The 16,098-nt window shown below is 42.9% G+C and overlaps 1 protein-coding gene and 1 long non-coding RNA gene across 2 annotated transcripts in view; one reads left to right on the top strand and one right to left on the bottom strand.

Annotated features, from left to right (window-relative positions):
- The window catches only part of LOC122664431 (NAD-dependent malic enzyme 62 kDa isoform, mitochondrial-like), a 56,227-nt gene extending 40,315 nt beyond the window's left edge, over positions 1 to 15,912 (top strand). The window contains exons 12-19 of the mRNA XM_043860242.1: positions 5,856 to 5,921; positions 6,131 to 6,203; positions 6,281 to 6,367; positions 9,165 to 9,219; positions 9,300 to 9,371; positions 9,466 to 9,528; positions 9,624 to 9,738; positions 15,787 to 15,912. Of these exons, the coding sequence (XP_043716177.1) occupies positions 5,856 to 5,921; positions 6,131 to 6,203; positions 6,281 to 6,367; positions 9,165 to 9,219; positions 9,300 to 9,371; positions 9,466 to 9,528; positions 9,624 to 9,738; positions 15,787 to 15,861 (606 nt within the window). The 3' untranslated portion in view covers positions 15,862 to 15,912. The remainder of the gene's footprint in view (positions 1 to 5,855; positions 5,922 to 6,130; positions 6,204 to 6,280; positions 6,368 to 9,164; positions 9,220 to 9,299; positions 9,372 to 9,465; positions 9,529 to 9,623; positions 9,739 to 15,786) is intronic.
- LOC122664436 overlaps positions 1 to 16,098 on the bottom strand; it is an 87,191-nt gene that overhangs the window by 1,519 nt on the left and 69,574 nt on the right. The window lies entirely within an intron of this gene.

The raw sequence follows: 16,098 nt of genomic DNA, 5'->3' as shown, positions 1-16,098 counted from the left end.
GGCATCCTATTGATAAGAAAGGCAACAACAAGGAGGGCATCGGCCCAAAAAATCTTGGGAACATGCATGCCAAAAAGAAGACTCCTAGTGACCTCCAACAGATGATGGTTTTTTCTTTCAGCCAACCCATTCTGCTGAGGTGTATCAACACAGGCAATTTGGTGGACAATACCATTGTCAGTAAAAAACTATTGGAGCCCCCCATACACGTACACTCCCCCCCCCCTTTATCTGAGCGGACTATCTGGATGCGGGTACCAAATTGAGTAAAAATAAACTGATAGAAGTTCTTGAAAGCATCACAAACATCACTCTTTTGTTTTATTAAATAGGTCCAAGTAGTCCGGGTATAGTCCTCAACAAATGAAACAAAATAACGGTATCCAGACAAAGAGGTAGTGGGAGCAGGTCCCCAAACATCAGAATGCACAATATGAAAAGGAACAATGGATCTATTACCATGATAGGGATAAGAGGTGCGACAATGTTTAGCAAAAATACAAGATTCACACTGAAAAACATGAGAAGAAGAAAAAGAAGTAAACAAGTGACGCAACTGTTTCCTCATAACAACAAAAGATGGGTGGCCTAAACATTGATGCCAAAGCATCGCAGAATCCATAGTACTCTTATCAGTCTGGCCACAAACATAGGACTGAGTAGCAGGCAAAACAGATGACTGGGGCTCAAGATGGTAGAGTCCTTTCTCCTCACGTCCACTGCCAATAACCCTCTTCGTCACCAAATCCTGAAAGAGACAATGAGAAGGAAAGAAAGTGACACAACAGTTCAAGGATTTGGTTAAATGACTAACAGATAACAGGTTAGTGGCAAAATTGGGAACATGAAGGACAGAATCAAGAGAAAGGGAAGAAGTGACTCGAACATTGCCCTTACCAAAGATAGAGGAAAGAGAACCATCGGCAACTCTAACTTTATCTTTACCGGAGCAAATAGAATAAGAGTCATAACACTGAGACATACCAGTCATATGATCCGTAGCACCAGAGTCAACGACCCAAGTAGGAGTAGTGGAAGGGGTAGATGTAGAGGCCTGCAGGGCTGAAGTTGAATTTGATGTTGCAGGAGTAGTAGAAGAATGGCCAAACCGGGACATCATCCGCCATAGGACTGCAATATCCTCTCTGGAGAGAGAATCAGGATCGGTCTGTGGAACAGGTGACTCAGTATCAGATGTCACAGTGTGGGCTCTAGCTCCCCCTGTCCTACCACCTCGGGTTCCAGATGATCCACCACGCATACTAGGAGGCTGCCCATGAAGGGCCCAACACCTGTCCTTAGTATCTCCCAGCTTTCCACAATGATCACATTTGAACCTGTCTCGGTGATCCCCATGGTTTGGCCCTTGGCCTCTCCCTCCACCTCGCAAGTCTCGGTGGGAACTAGACACGAGCAGATTTCTCTAATGAGGGTGCAGTGTCCATGGATCCTTGTCTTGTTTCCTCACTCTGCAAGTAGCTACACACTTCATCCAGTGATGGAAGAGGGGATCTCCCTAGGATCTGCAAGCCGAGAGGCTCATACTCTGGGTTAAGACCACCAAGAAGAATAAGAATCCTTTCCTTTTCTTGTTTCCTGTAAACCTTGGCCTCATCTTCAGAATTGGACAGTTGGATATTACTGCAGTGATCATACTCCTCCCACAAGCTAATAACTGTATTGTAGTAGTCAGATATGCTCCAATCACCCTGTTTCATGTGGATGATTTTTTGGAGGATTTGATACACTTTAGCTGAATCTCCAACTCTATAATAAACCCTGGAAACACTGTCCCAAATATCCTTTGCAGTCTCCTTGCTCATAAATCTCCTACCGATCTCAGGTTTCATGGAGAATATCAGCTAGGTCATAACAGTGGAGTTCTCTATCTCCCACTTTAGATAGTCTGAGGCAGTAGGTTCAGGTGCCTTAATGGAGCCAGTAATATATCCCAACTTTCCTCTACTGCGCAAAGATAACTTTACCGAGCGAGACCAATCCAAGTAGTTTGTAGTGTCAAGCTTCACAATAGAGAGTTGGGTGTTGGGGTTTTCAAGGTAGTCCATGGTGGGGAGAGCACCACTTAGGCTGCCACTGGTAGCTTCCAAAGATCCACTAATAGTTGAATCAGTCCCAGACATGGTAGCCATACTACCAAACAACTCAAGGAAACACAAGAAAGAGCTTGCACAAGTGGGGAGACACCTCAACCCAACCACAATAAGAAAAAACAGCAAGCTAAATGAGAAGTAACACTCTACCCAAGTAAATCAGCAAACACAAGTAACCAGCAGGCAAATAATAACCACATAGCACAAAAAAACACTACCCAGCCTGTCACAGCAGCACACAAACATAGAGCAAATCCTTGATGACAGCCAAAGTGAACACTCCATGGGTATCCCAACTTCAATCCACACCAACCAAGGTCCAAGAAGTTGAAACATTCAATGACAAATCTTCATACCAGTCATTACAGCCAATAAAACTCAACCATGACTGAAAAAACAGAGTCTGGCAGTACCTGGGCAGCAGTAAAAAGTTGAGCTGTGCTCCTCAACAGGCTCCTCTTTTCAACCGAGTAATATAGGGTCTGAAAGCAAACTTCCAGGCGATCCAAAAGCACCAAGTTTCATCCCAAGAAGTGGAAGGAGGAAAGAGAAACGAAAAAATGGCTAGCGGAAACTGCCTGTGTAGCTTCTAGGGCTTCAAACCTCTTCAACAGCTCCTAAACTCCCTCCATTGTGCATTAGTTTGAAGAATGGAACTTCAAAGAATGTAGTATGTGTAATCCTTCACATAGTACAGCCTCTAATGGAACCTTCTATCCTTTTTAGGGTTCCAAAGAGGGTAAAGAGAAAAGGAAGAAAGAGCTTAGTCGACTCTCAAACTAGAGCCTAGCTCTGATACCAAGTTAAAATATGTAGGATCCTTGAGCAGCAAGTGTTTACAGCAGAACCGAACCAAGAAAGGAAGAAGAAGAAGAGAAAAGGAGAGGAGAAGAGAAGAGAGATGAGAGAATCGTGAGTTGGAGAGTGAACTCTCCTAACTCCTATTTACTTCACTAGTAAATCTTTTGGATTTACAAATAACTCCCTAAGGAGGTAAAAAGATAAAAAGGGAAATAAGATAGAGAAAATTACAACTCTATGACTTATGATAGAAACATAGACAAATATGCCCCTAATACATAAACTCTAACAATAGTTCCATAGAACCTAGACAAATTGATGCAGGAAAATTACAAAAGTGGGTTATTTTAGAGGAAATCAGCCTTGAGGTTGGGTTCTTTACATGTTGGGCCTTTGGTTTAATGGGATTTCGTTGTAATAGGCCACTTTAATGAGCCTAAAATAAGAGTAGGACATAGGAATACGGATTTACTTTATTATTTAGTTTAAGCTGGGAGGGTTGAGTTGATTAGATCCTTTCTTCAATCCTCCTACATCTATTGGTGCGGTATTTATGGGCTTCCTAAATCCACCATCAAAGCCATAGAATCTTTATTTTGCACCTTCCTCTGGAAAGGAAAAGAGTGTTCCAAATTTCTCCACCCCCTAAGTTGGACAACAATCTGTCTTCCCAAACGAGAGGGTGGTCTCGGCCTCCATAGATTCTGTGATACCATTATCGCTGGAATTCTCAAGTTGTTTTGGAAAATCTCCTCTAAGAATGACTCCATCTGGGTCAATTGGGTTTACTCCTACCTTCTAAAATCCGATTCAATTTGGACTGTTCCCATTCTGCCGACTCTTCTTGGGTCTGGAGCAAAATCCTTCACCTTTGCCCTCTAGCTCTAAGAGCTACCATCTCCAAGATCGCTGATGGGACTTCTACCTCCCTCTGGCTTGACCACTAACATCCCTTAGGTGTTCTCTTTTCTATTGAAGGAGCCTGCTCAGCATACTCCTCTGGTTTTCCTAAATCTGCCCGGATTCCTTTATTATCTCCCATGGCTTATGGTCCCCCTCTCCCCCCCCCCCCAAGCCTTCCCTTCCGACAAGATCCTTTGGCTCCCCTCCCATAATGGCCTTTTCAGCTACAGATCCGCATGGAATTTTGTTAGACACCGTGGTCCCTTTGTCCCTTGGCACAATCTTGGGTGATTCAAATGCTATATCCCCAGCCACATCTTCACTATTTGGAGAGTTTTTAACCAATGCCTCCCCATCCAAGCTTTCCTCCTTCACCGCCAGCTTTCTGTCTCCCCCTCCTGTATCCTTTGTTGGAAGGGTATTGAGGACATCGACTACCTTTTCTTCTCTTGCCCATTTGCCTGCTCAGTTTGGAAAAAAGCTTTAGACTCCTTTTGGCCCCGTAGTAGGAGACCTTTACCTTTCTCTAGGGAGTGGCTTTGGATGGATATGTCGTTCTCTGGTAGTTCTATTTGCGATGTTGTCGGTAAGCTTGCATTTGGTGCCGTTATATCTCACATTTGGATGGAGCGGAATCTTTGAAGATGGACTTCCAATTCCTGCTCTCTTGACATGATTTGGAATGCCATCTTTTTTTTTTTTTTATCTTAACTCCAAGATTCACTTGTTACCTCATAGATCTATTGTTGACTCCCCAAGGAACAGACATATTTGTTGTATCCTGGAGCTTAACTGTATCTCTTCTTCAGCTTCCCGGCACTTCCTAGGGTTCGTGGCTCTGTATAGTTCACCTCCCCTCTCCCTGTGTATTTCCTCCCACTTCTTTCCCCCGTTCTCCGGTTTTGGTAATGTGTTATTTATTCACAAAAAAAATAAATAAATTGGAGTCGTAGTTAGAACAGGAGTTGTTTTAAGTCTTTTATTGGTCAATTAAGTAGCTAGTTTGATTCTTAGTTGGTTTAGGCTATTTCTAGTTTCTAGTTATGTTATGAGTCAGAATTTAAGAGTTTATATCTATCTATGTTTCTAGCCATTCATCCACACGAATTTACGAAATATTTAGTTCAATTTTTCTAAATTATGCTGCTGCGGGTTCAGTAGTTGCTGCTATGGATTCAGTAGTGTGTTTGGTGGACTTCAAGCGGCGCTTAGGTATATTCCTAGTCTGTTTATCCCTCTCTCTGTGGCAAAACTGCAGGTCAGATTTACTCAATTTCTAAACCTGCAGCTACTTTATTTTCTGTTAGTTTTCTGTTCTGCTGCTGATTGCAAGATCCTGTCTATTTCGTTTGTGCTCAGATTACACACAGTAGTATCTGTTAATAAACTCTCTGAGATTCTGCTATTAGTTTCTGAACTTTCTGATCGATTATTACGTCCCGGATTTGTTTCTATCAGTTTTGGTAACACTAGGATTCTATTGAAACCAGCTATTCTGTTATCAGAATTCTGTCAAATTCAGCAGGCCTATTCTTCTATTAGAATAGACCACTCCATCATTGTTATTGGACAATTCTGAGTTCTCAATTTTGAGATATAAACTTTCTGCATATTCTGGTCTATATTCTCTGTTCTGTGATCCTGTTAAGTACAGTCTCTTGCTGGATTTTATGGCTCAGGATTAGTTTACATTACAAATTCTTCTAAAACGTGGCATGCTGAAACTCTGATGGTTGGCCTTCACTTTCAAAATCTTGTTTCTCGTGTGCGTAGGTTGGCTAATAGATCTTAACTTTCCTATAGATTAGACATAACATGCTCAAGTCATATGCAAATTGAGTGTTCATGGCTATTTAGCAGGTAAACTAGTAACCCCAAGTTAAAGTTTCTGGGCAAATGTTGAGATGGAAAACTGATGCGACTAGTAAAATGATTGAACTACTACCCCTTTTTTAAAGAATAACATGAAAACATGTAATTTTTGGTAGCCAAATTCACTGCACTAGTCCTCATGTTAATCTATTTTTATTTGTCAACCAGATCCAACAAGTAAAGCCTGATGTACTGCTTGGCTTATCTGCAGTTGGGAGTTTGTTCTCGAGAGAGGTATGTACTAGTTAATAAAAATTAAGATTTCTGATGACTTTTCATCCTTTTTCATACTGTTTTCTATTCAAAAGACTCATGGACTAAGTTTTCAGATTTGCGATTAAGAACTGTCTTGTGCTTGTGAGCAATAGTTACTTATTTTGAGAGATTGTTTTGGTTATTCATAATAAAGAAGTTGGTGTTGGTTTACTGGACATTGCTCTCAGGTTTTAGAAGCCATGAAAGGTTCAACTTCAATTAGACCAGCTATTTTTGCAATGTCCAATCCTACTAAAAATGGTATGTGAATCAGACTAATTTGTAAGAATGAATTTTACCTGTAATTAAACTTTGTTGCTTAATTTTTTTTTTCACAGCTGAATGCACCCCAGAAGAAGCATTCTCCATTGTGGGTGATAATGTCATATTTGCAAGTGGAAGTCCATTCAAAGATGTGGATCTGGGTATGTACTCTTGTACCTGCATGGCCATAAGTAACTCCACTATTCATTATTTTGTAACAGTGATGTATAACATCTGGAATGCTAGAAGAGAAGAAATATAGGATTCATGATATACTTCATTGGACACATACAATGGTTAGTCATGGGCGCGACTCATGACCAGATGGTTATGTACAATGCCACACTGAGTTGCAACAGTCCTAATCGAAATCTCTCGGTTCAGCAAAATGAGTCAGCTACTACTGTGCACTTTGGAGACAGAAGGAGATATTCAAATAGTGTTGGAAGTGGAACCGTTGGAAGCTAGTTTCGACATTTATAGAAGATAGAGATGTTGTTAGTCTGGCTCGGAGTGACTCTGACAATAAAGGAGATGTGGGATCTGAGGATGTTTTTTTGGGGCTGTGATTCTCCTGTGGAGGACCTAGGGTCTAAACATGCCATCGATTCTCTGTGGGGAGATCCTAGTGCGGATGATAGTGTTTTTGGCTTTAATGGTAGGGGAGTCTTTGACTCTTTGGGCCTAATGGTGTCATTTGGATCAGAAGACTCCTTCCTTTTCTTCAAAGAATCAAAGTGGGAGCTAGGTGGTTCCTCCCATTCCTCCCTATAATCTTAAGGGGAAGAAGGTCAACTTTATATTAAGGTGATTGGTTGTTTAGGGCTGATTATGTCCTTTTGTTCCTCTTTGGGTGGTCTCCCTTCAGCTTGATTTGGTTGTAGGTTAGTCCATTGTTTTGTTGTGGAGCTTTCTCCTTCTTTCTTTTTTTTCATGTTCTTTCTCCTTTTATTTTTTTTGGGGGGAAAGATTCTCTGTGCTTCATTGAATATAATTTTCATTCATAAAAAAAAAGCTTCAAATTAACCCAAATGTTGAAGTGGATGCTTCACCGTTGACCACCAAGTCTTTGATTCAATAGCAAAATGAAGGATTTTTCCAAAAAAAAAATAATTTTGAGGTCTTCAAGTAGTTTTGGAGTTCTCATGCGAAAGGTGGTGAAATCTCAAAATTTTGCCAAAATGAGTCAAAATTTCATCAAAATCTCTCTAGAATGAGTCAAAATGGCTGAAATTTCGGTCAAAATGCCGAAATATTAGTCAAAATATGGTATGCCTGTAGAGTCGATCCCTGTTTTGTTTTGAGGCTTCTTGAAACCGAAATATTTCATGTAATTTCGGTCATTTTGAAGTTTCGAACCATGCGTTTGGTCTGAAGGGTTTTCTTTGTAATAGATCACTTTAATGGGCCTCTAAAATATGGGTAGGAGCTAAGTCTACTGGATTAGTCTCTCGTACTATAAATTAGCTAAGTCAAGTCCTAGAATCATTAGGAATTTGAGTCCATATTATATTCTAATTTTTTTCAGGCAAAAGTTTTCATGTGCGGCTGTGCATGTGCACGGCCTGCATTAAATGTGGTGAGATGGGCATAAATGCCATCTAAAATAACCAAAACACACTGCCCCCTATAAAATGAAGTTGATGGGAGGAATCTCTCATGCTTGAATCTCTTTCCACTTTTTTATGTTCTTAGAGTCCTAGTTTGGGTAGTAGTGTCAAATACTAGTCTGTTTTGACTGTTCTAAGCAAGCTTTAAAGTATCGATATTGGGTATTGTATCGGAAGGGTGATTTTAAGAGACGTATCGCAATATATCGTATCAGAGATATGTATTGTACGCTATAGATACACATGGAAATGGTCAAAAATCAAAATACACATGGAAATACACTTTTGGAGCAAAAAAATTATAAATAAGCAATATGCAACATGTATCATGCATAAACACTAAATGGAGAATAACGTATAACCAGACAAGTGCATTAATTTGAAATTGTTATAAACATGTATCATGCATAAACATCATTCAACACCTTGTTGAATGATGCAGACTAAGTTGTTGTAGACTTGTAGCACTCCTTGATTCGTTTTCGATTGTAGATTAGAAGCCCCAACTCCAAAAGTGTGAAAAAACTTGGTTAAATGGAATATTTGAGACTCTTGGTACTCAATTTCTCCTCTTGTTTCTGCCAGAATTGAGTTTGTGACTCAAAATGAGGTTTTTATGGTTTGTATCGAGATGTATCGATAGTATCGACCGTATCTGTATGTATCGAGCCATATCGGTTGATACATACCGATGCGTATTGATACACCCACAGTACCCTTTTATTTGACATATTGTTAGTATTGATCCTGTCAAGTAATAGTCTCTTGCTGGATTTTCAGGTTCAAGACTGGTTTAGACTAGGATCTTCTAGAAGGTAAGGAGGATTTGCATTCCTCCAACTCCAAATTATTCAAATTTCTGCAGAAGGTTGGATTCTGCTCTGTTCTCCTAGGATCTCATCCACAGCTTAAAAACTAGAATTCCAAGGGCAGCTCTTTTACCAGGACCAGCTGGTAGAGTCTTGGAAGTAACAAAGATATTCTTCCTCTTCCACACCAATTATCTTACCACATCCATATTTTCCCTCTTTTTCTACTTCAGTGGTTTATCTCGAGAGTCATTGGGATTGCACCCTATTCTATACACACATCCTGTTAGACACACAAACCCTCTCCAGCTCCTAAAACCAATGTCTTTTGACTCGTCCCTTACATGCTTCGTATGTTGTAGACACAGTTACAATTCTTCTTTAATCTTTCAAATAAGCTACGCTTTCTATTTATATTTTGAGGCATGCTTTGCATTTCACACGTGTTTGGAATTTTAATGGATGATTTAACTACAACATTTTGCAATCAAGTCATAATTATTTGATGATGTGGGCTCTTTGCCCATGAATTGTCTCAGGAAATGGTCGAATAGGCCACAGCAACCAGGGAAACAACATGTACCTCTTTCCAGGGTTGGTGTTTATTTATTTGTTTATATTCAGAAGGTCAGCTTTCCTGGGCTTGAACTGTCCGTCTATCTGATCATATGCAGGATTGGGCTGGGTACTCTTCTATCTGGCTCACGCACCATCTCTGATGGCATGCTACAGGTTGCAGCAGAATGGTAATCCTCAGATATGACTCAATCCTGACCAAACCATTTTGGGAAATGATCCATTTCAATCTTTTAAGTTTGCCTTTGCATTTTTTGATCACAGCTTAGCTGCATATATGAAAGAAGAAGATGTTCTCAAAGGGATCATATATCCTTCAATATCTAGGTATATCATCTCATTCTATTTTGCAGTATACCTATTATCCGTCATTTACCTGTGACAAAAGTGCATATGATATTACCTGATTTGGTACATCGCAGCATACGTGATATAACAATAGAAGTAGCTGCAGCCGTGGTGAAAGAAGCTATAAGAGAGGATCTAGCTGAGGGATACCGTGACATGGATGGCCGAGAACTCCAAAAACTAAGTGAGGTATCTTCATCATCAATATCATGATTTAACTCTTTCTTTTACTCATGATATGTTGATAATGTGATGATTGCCAAGGGCCTTTTGCATTGATGATATTAGTTGAACCACATGAAATGTACAGAATAAACCAAAATATAAATGAATAGAAGGGATAAACAACAACAACAAACTCAGTCTTTATCCCAACTTAATGGGGTCGGGTACATGGATCCAAACAAAACAAAGTAAAGAAAACTGAGGCCTAAAAGAAAAAAGAGGGGATGGGGAATGAGATGAGAAATGAAAAATAGAAGGGATAAACATGAGAGAAAATAATTCTTGGGGTTAAATTTTTTTTTTGGTAAATAAGTATTTTACCGAACCCCAAGAGGGGGCAGGGAAGAAAGAACCGAGGGACCAAAGAACAATAGGGAAAAGAGAAAAGAGAGAGGGGGGGGGGAGAGAGAGAAAAAAGAAAGAAGAATAAAAAAAAGGGGGGGACGATCCTCCAGCCTACGCAGAGGAGGAGGACCGCAAAAGGGCATTATCAAGGCCCCAAAAAGTCACAATATGACGGTTCCTAGGGGTGTCCGATGAGGGCCTCTAATGGATACAGCTGATCTTGGAGGACACATCAAAGGAGATGGCTTTCCAAATCACATCAAAAGATCTAGAGTTGGAAGTCCATCTCCTGAGATTCCTCTCCATCCAGATATGGTGAATAGTGGCGCTAAATACCAACTTCCCAATAGTGTCACAAATGGAGTTCCTTGCAAAGGTGTTGAGCAGCCAAAGCCATTCACGGGCAAAGCATCTGATCCTTCTGCTACGCGGCCAGATGGAGGATAAGGCCTTTTTCCAAATGGTGGAGGTAAATGGGTAGTCAAAGAAGAGATGAGGGGTATCTTCACGGCCGATCCAACAAAGGTTGCAGGAGGGGGGGGCTGGGATGGTGCGGTGGATAAGGAAGGCTTGGGTAGGCAGGCAAAGACGGAGGGCTCTCCAGACAGTTAGGCTATGGCGGGGGATGTGGCCTTTGAACTAGACTAGGTTGTGCCAGGGGACAGAGGGGCTAGGGTCTCTAGAGAAGTTCCAAGCAGACGAGGAGGAGAAGGTACCAGAGGGGGAGGGAAGCCAGAGGACCTTATCCGCACAGGGGGAGGGGGTTTGCATAAACGGGGGGAGGGTTGCCCAGATTTGGGAGACGATTTCTGGGTTGAGGGAGGGGTTGGGGGACCAAGAACCAGAGGAGATGAGGGATGAGACCTGGGCGGCCTTGGGGAGGCCAAAGGAGTAGATGGCTCTAGGGCCAAGAAGATTAAAGAGGATACCTAAGGGGTGCCAAGGATCTAGCCAGAGAGAGGTGGAGTTGCCATCAGCGATGGAGGAGGAGATGCCACGGAGGGCTAAAGAACGGAGGGAGAGGATCTTGCGCCAAATTCAAGAGGAGTCGGCATGGATGTGGACAGTCCAGATGGAGTCAGATTGAGGAGATAAGAGTGAACCTAGGAAACCCAGATAGAATCCTAGCAGGAAGAGATTCTCCAAAGAAGCTTAAGAATGCCCGCTGTGTTGGAGTCACGAATGCGAAGAAGGCCAAGACCACCCTCAGATTTGGGGAGACAGATAGATTTCCAGCTAACTGGGTGGAGAAACCTGAGTGTCACTACCCTTCCAAAGGAAGTTGCATAAGATGCGCTCAATGGCCCGGATGGTGGATTTAGGGATGCAGAAGATGCCAGTCTAGTAGATGTAGGTAGCTTGGAGGACCGAATGGATACATTCGAGTCTTCCAGCGTAGGAAAGCGGCTTACCTTTCCAAAGCTGGAGACGCTTTCGAATGTTATCGAGCATGGGGGTACAATGGTGGCTCAAGAGCCTGGCTGGGATAAGGGGAAGACCAAGGTAGATGACAGGAAGGGAGCCGATGGAGAAACCTATTAAGAGGCGAAGGGATTCTTTAGAAGAGTCCGAGATACCAGAGAGAAAGATTTTGGATTTGAGGAGGTTGACACGGAGGCCGGAAAGAGACTCAAAGAGATGGAGCGAGTCCATGATTTCCGAGATGGAGGAATGGGATGCCTTAGAGAAGATCATCAGATCATCAGCAAAGACCAGATGAGAGAGGTTGATGTGCTTACATTTTGGAAGAGGGGAGATGAGGTGGAGATCGATTTTGGTTTGGAGGCTTCTGGAGAGGACTTCCAGGGCAAGGGAGAAGAGGAAAGGGGAGAGGGGGCATCCTTGTCGGATTCCGACACTGGAGCGGAAAAAGCCAGCGGGAGAACCATTTACCAGAACAGAGAAGGAGGGGGAGGAGATGCAGGCATAAATCCAGCGAATGAAAACAGGGGGGAAGCCCATGAGGGAGAGCACATCACAGATGAAATCCCAACGGATGGAGTCAAATGCTTTGTGGAGATCGATTTTTAAGAGAGCCGCCGGGGAGTGAGATTTGAGGTCAAAGCCTCTAGCGATCTCAAAGCAGAGGATGATGTTGTCTGCAATGCTCCGGCCGGAGCTGAAGGCCGACTGGTTAGGGCTAACAAGGGAGGGAATGACCGCCTTGATCCGATTGGAAAGAATCTTGGCAATGAACTTGTAGATGAGATTACAAAGGGAGATGGGCCGAAAGTCAGTCAGAGAAGTAGCCCCGTCCTTTTTAGGGCTAAGGCAAATGAAGGTTTGGTTAATCTGAGCAAGCTGACCAAGCTTGAAGAAGAAGCTGCGGATGGCTTTGAAAACCTCTCCTTTAAAGGATTCCCCAGCAACTGAGGAAGAGGCCCTTACTGAAGCCATCAGGGCCCGGGGCCTTGTTAGACTTATGGGAGAGGACAGCAAGGGAAATTTCATCATCAGAGGGGATGGCAATGAGGGAATTGAAGAGGGAGGGGGGGATAAACTTATTAATGAGAGCCGAGGGAATAGGGGAAGGGGGGAGGGAAGGGAAGGGTTGAAAAGAGTGGAGAAGAAAGAGGAGGCAGCTTCTTTGATTTCAGAGGGAGAGGTGAGAGAGGCCCCATTAGGAGCGAGGAGGAGGGTGATGGAGTTCGAGTTCTGCCTGGCTTTAAGGGAGCAGTGGAAATAAGCAAAATTCGAATCGCCAAGTTCCAGCCATTTGGAATGAGATTTCTGACGAAGAAAGCTTTCCTCAGCGAGGGCGAGAGAGGAAAGCTCTTCGGAGAGGCGCTTCTCGTCAATGGCATAAGTAGGGTTAAGAGGGTCAGACTGGAGCTTGAATTGGATCAGGGAAAGATCAGAACGACAGGAAGAGAGCCTGGAGGGGATATTACCAAAGGTGGAGAGGTTCCACCTTCGGAGGGCAGATTTGGTATTTCTGAGCTTTCGAGCTAGCGACCAGAGGGAGAGAGTGAGAAGAGACCGGAAGATGCCAGGCTTTCTTGACGGTAGGCAGATAGAGGGGATGGGAAGTCCACATGTCAAAGAACTTGAAAGGTTTGGGGCCAAACGAGGAATAAGGCTGGAGGGAGATGAGGCAGGGGTAGTGGTCGGAAAGGCCTTGAACAAGAAAGGATGCATGGGAGTAGGGGAGAGAGGAGAGCCAGGCTTCATTGACAAGAAAACGGTCAAGCTTGCAGGTGATGCGGTCAGGGCCAACACGACGGTTATGCCAAGTAAGGGGGGAACCTGACCACCTGAGATCCTCAAGACCAAGATCCTCTAAGCAGTCATTGAAGGGGTCAACTGCCGAGAGATCAATAGGCCTACCGCCTTGTTTTTCAAGATGGGAGCGAACTACATTGAAGTCCCCTCCAATTCCCCAAGGAAGAGAGTCAAAACCGGGCTTAAGGAGGGAGAGATCAGTCAAGAGAGGGAGACGGTCGATGGCCTGGTTGAAAGCATAAACCACAGTAATAAAGGGAGAGGGGGAATAGTGAAACGAGAGACGAAGGTGAACAAATTGAGAAGAGGAGTGAGAGAGGGAGATGTGGAGTTTGGATGGATCCCAGAGGATCCAAATCCGACCAAAAGGCGGGTGGGTGTATTTGGATAGGAAAGACCAGGAGGGGGCGATGGAGGAAGCAATGCGGGGAGCGTTTTCCTGGAGAACACGAGTCTCGAGAAGACCACAAAAGGAGGAGTTGGAGGATTTGATGAAGGAGCGGAGCTCAAGATGTTTGGCCAAGGAGTTGAGGCCACGAACATTCCAAATAAAACCAAATAACATGGGAACAGAGGAGAAGGAGGCTACTCGATCCTGGGAGGGGTGCTCCTATGTCGCCTGCGGGCATAGGCGAGAGCTGGGCTGCGCACTAAGGGCCGACGGGAGGGGAGGGGTAGTGCCACCCCAGGAAGGAAGGAGTGAAGTTTAGCGGATAAGGTGAGCTGAGTAGGGGAGGGGGGGACAAGGGAGGAGACAAAAGGGGGTGGGGGTGGATGGGGTCAAAAGGAGAGATAAGGGGTTCCGAAGAGGAGCGGGAGAGGGGGTTGGGTTGGAGGAGAAGGGAAAGGGAAGAGGGTTGGGGTATGATTTTTGGTAGAGATGGGCTGGGGGTTGGATGATGGGTAGGTTGTAAGTGAAGAAGGATGCGGGCTGTGAAGGAGGGTTAGGGTGGGCCGTGGGGGTGGGCTTGGGGTTAAATTATTAGTGACTACCCAAGATAAAGAAAATATAGCAACATAAACCCAATGTAAAAGTTAAAAACTAAAAAAATAAAGTAGTCACACAAATATTATGATTAAAAAATTTCAAATTTTTTGTTTTAAAAAAAAAAAAGGGTTAAAAGTATGATTATTTAAAATAAAAATTCTAACTACAAAAAGAAAGAACAAAGAATTCTTGGCATGAATTGAATACAAATAAATAATATTGTTGTTGTTGAATGCAGTTAATCTTACATTATTGTGTTGCCACTTAATGGAATTACTTTGTCACTATATCTGGATTATCCCTAGGCTATGATAATATGTATAGCAATCTTCGCCAACTGAGGAATATAGCATGCAAAACAAATTTAGGGGGGGGGTGGCGGGTTGGAAGAAGCAGTCACTAATTCAAGAACCCCCTATCCTGTAAAGATACTCCTTTCCATTTCGAGCTGTCCTAGATTTTTTGTTCCTCCTTCAAATCAGGTATTAACTTTTTTATTAATTTTTTTCTGAATGATCCCTTGCATTGATTGCCACAACTCATTTAACAGATTTCGAATAATTAGTGGAGGGCATAATTGAAAAGTGACGTTATTTTTAATACCATTACTGCCCCCTTGTACTTTCTGTTTTTTCGAGAGGCACGGTCACTGTGGGATAGAGGGATTACAAACATGTTTTTAGGAATGGAAAAGTAAGGATTTGGGTTTTGAATTTGGAAGAGTAAGCAAAGTGCCATGAGCATAGAATTTCTGTAACATACCATTTTGACAAAGGATATTCCACTGTAGAAAGTGGTAGGGTTTCCCATACCAACAGTGTGAAAAGACCATTTTTTTCCTTATGTTTGGGGGGGGGGGGGGATGGAGATGTGGTTGGAATTGCAGAAATGTGGCAGGACCAAAAACAGTGCACATGTCAGAATCATTATTGAGTCATGGATTACTTTTCAGGCATATCTGACTTCTCCATATTAAGTATGTTGTTTTGAAAGATCTAGGAAAATATAATCTATTTGCAAGGGATTATTGAATGAAAACAGGGGAAACCCCCCAAATTGGTGAACTATACAATTGTAATGGAAACCAATTTTGATTTAACATGTGGCCTTGTATGTGACACATTCACGTCATACGGCTCCATGCCGGAATCAGGACCTTCCCTTTCCTTTGACCATCGGGTCCTCAAACCAACCTGTCCTTGCATGGGGGTTCCTTTTCATTCATTCGTTGATTTAAGCTAGCTCTAGCTTGCTTCCAAGTATTTATTGAATTCCCGTACGCCATCCAACGGTTAGAATGAAGAACTCATTCGTTTATATGGCCATATAATCAGCCTGTGTGGGAATATCTCCCACATTGCCCCTGTAGGAAACTTTTTCCTTCTGGAAGCGGGGATTAAAAATTGGGTTTTGGCTATTGACAACCGTTACCTGACTCTTTTCTCTCATGAATACAGGAGGAAATTCTGACATTTGTAAAGAACAACATGTGGAATCCAGTCTACCCAACATTAGTATACAGAAAGGAGTGAAGTTCTCTGCAGCCATTCATCAGATAAGACAACTTCATGGTGCTGAGATCCCCACCCGAAAGAAAAAATTGATTTATTCAGACCCATCATGGTATTATAGTATAGTTTCGTTTCTTATTTTGAACATTCATTCATGCACTAATGAAGCAATGTGTGGACAACTGCCTCGTGCAGTTGGTTGTGCCCTGGAGGTAGTTTTCAAGGCTGAGGGTCTTCTTGGTCTCAAGTTCAAGAGCC

The sequence above is a fragment of the Telopea speciosissima genome, chromosome 6 (genome assembly GCF_018873765.1).
Source record: "Telopea speciosissima isolate NSW1024214 ecotype Mountain lineage chromosome 6, Tspe_v1, whole genome shotgun sequence".
Lineage (NCBI taxonomy): Eukaryota > Viridiplantae > Streptophyta > Magnoliopsida > Proteales > Proteaceae > Telopea > Telopea speciosissima.
This window is presented reverse-complemented; position numbering and strand designations above follow the sequence as displayed.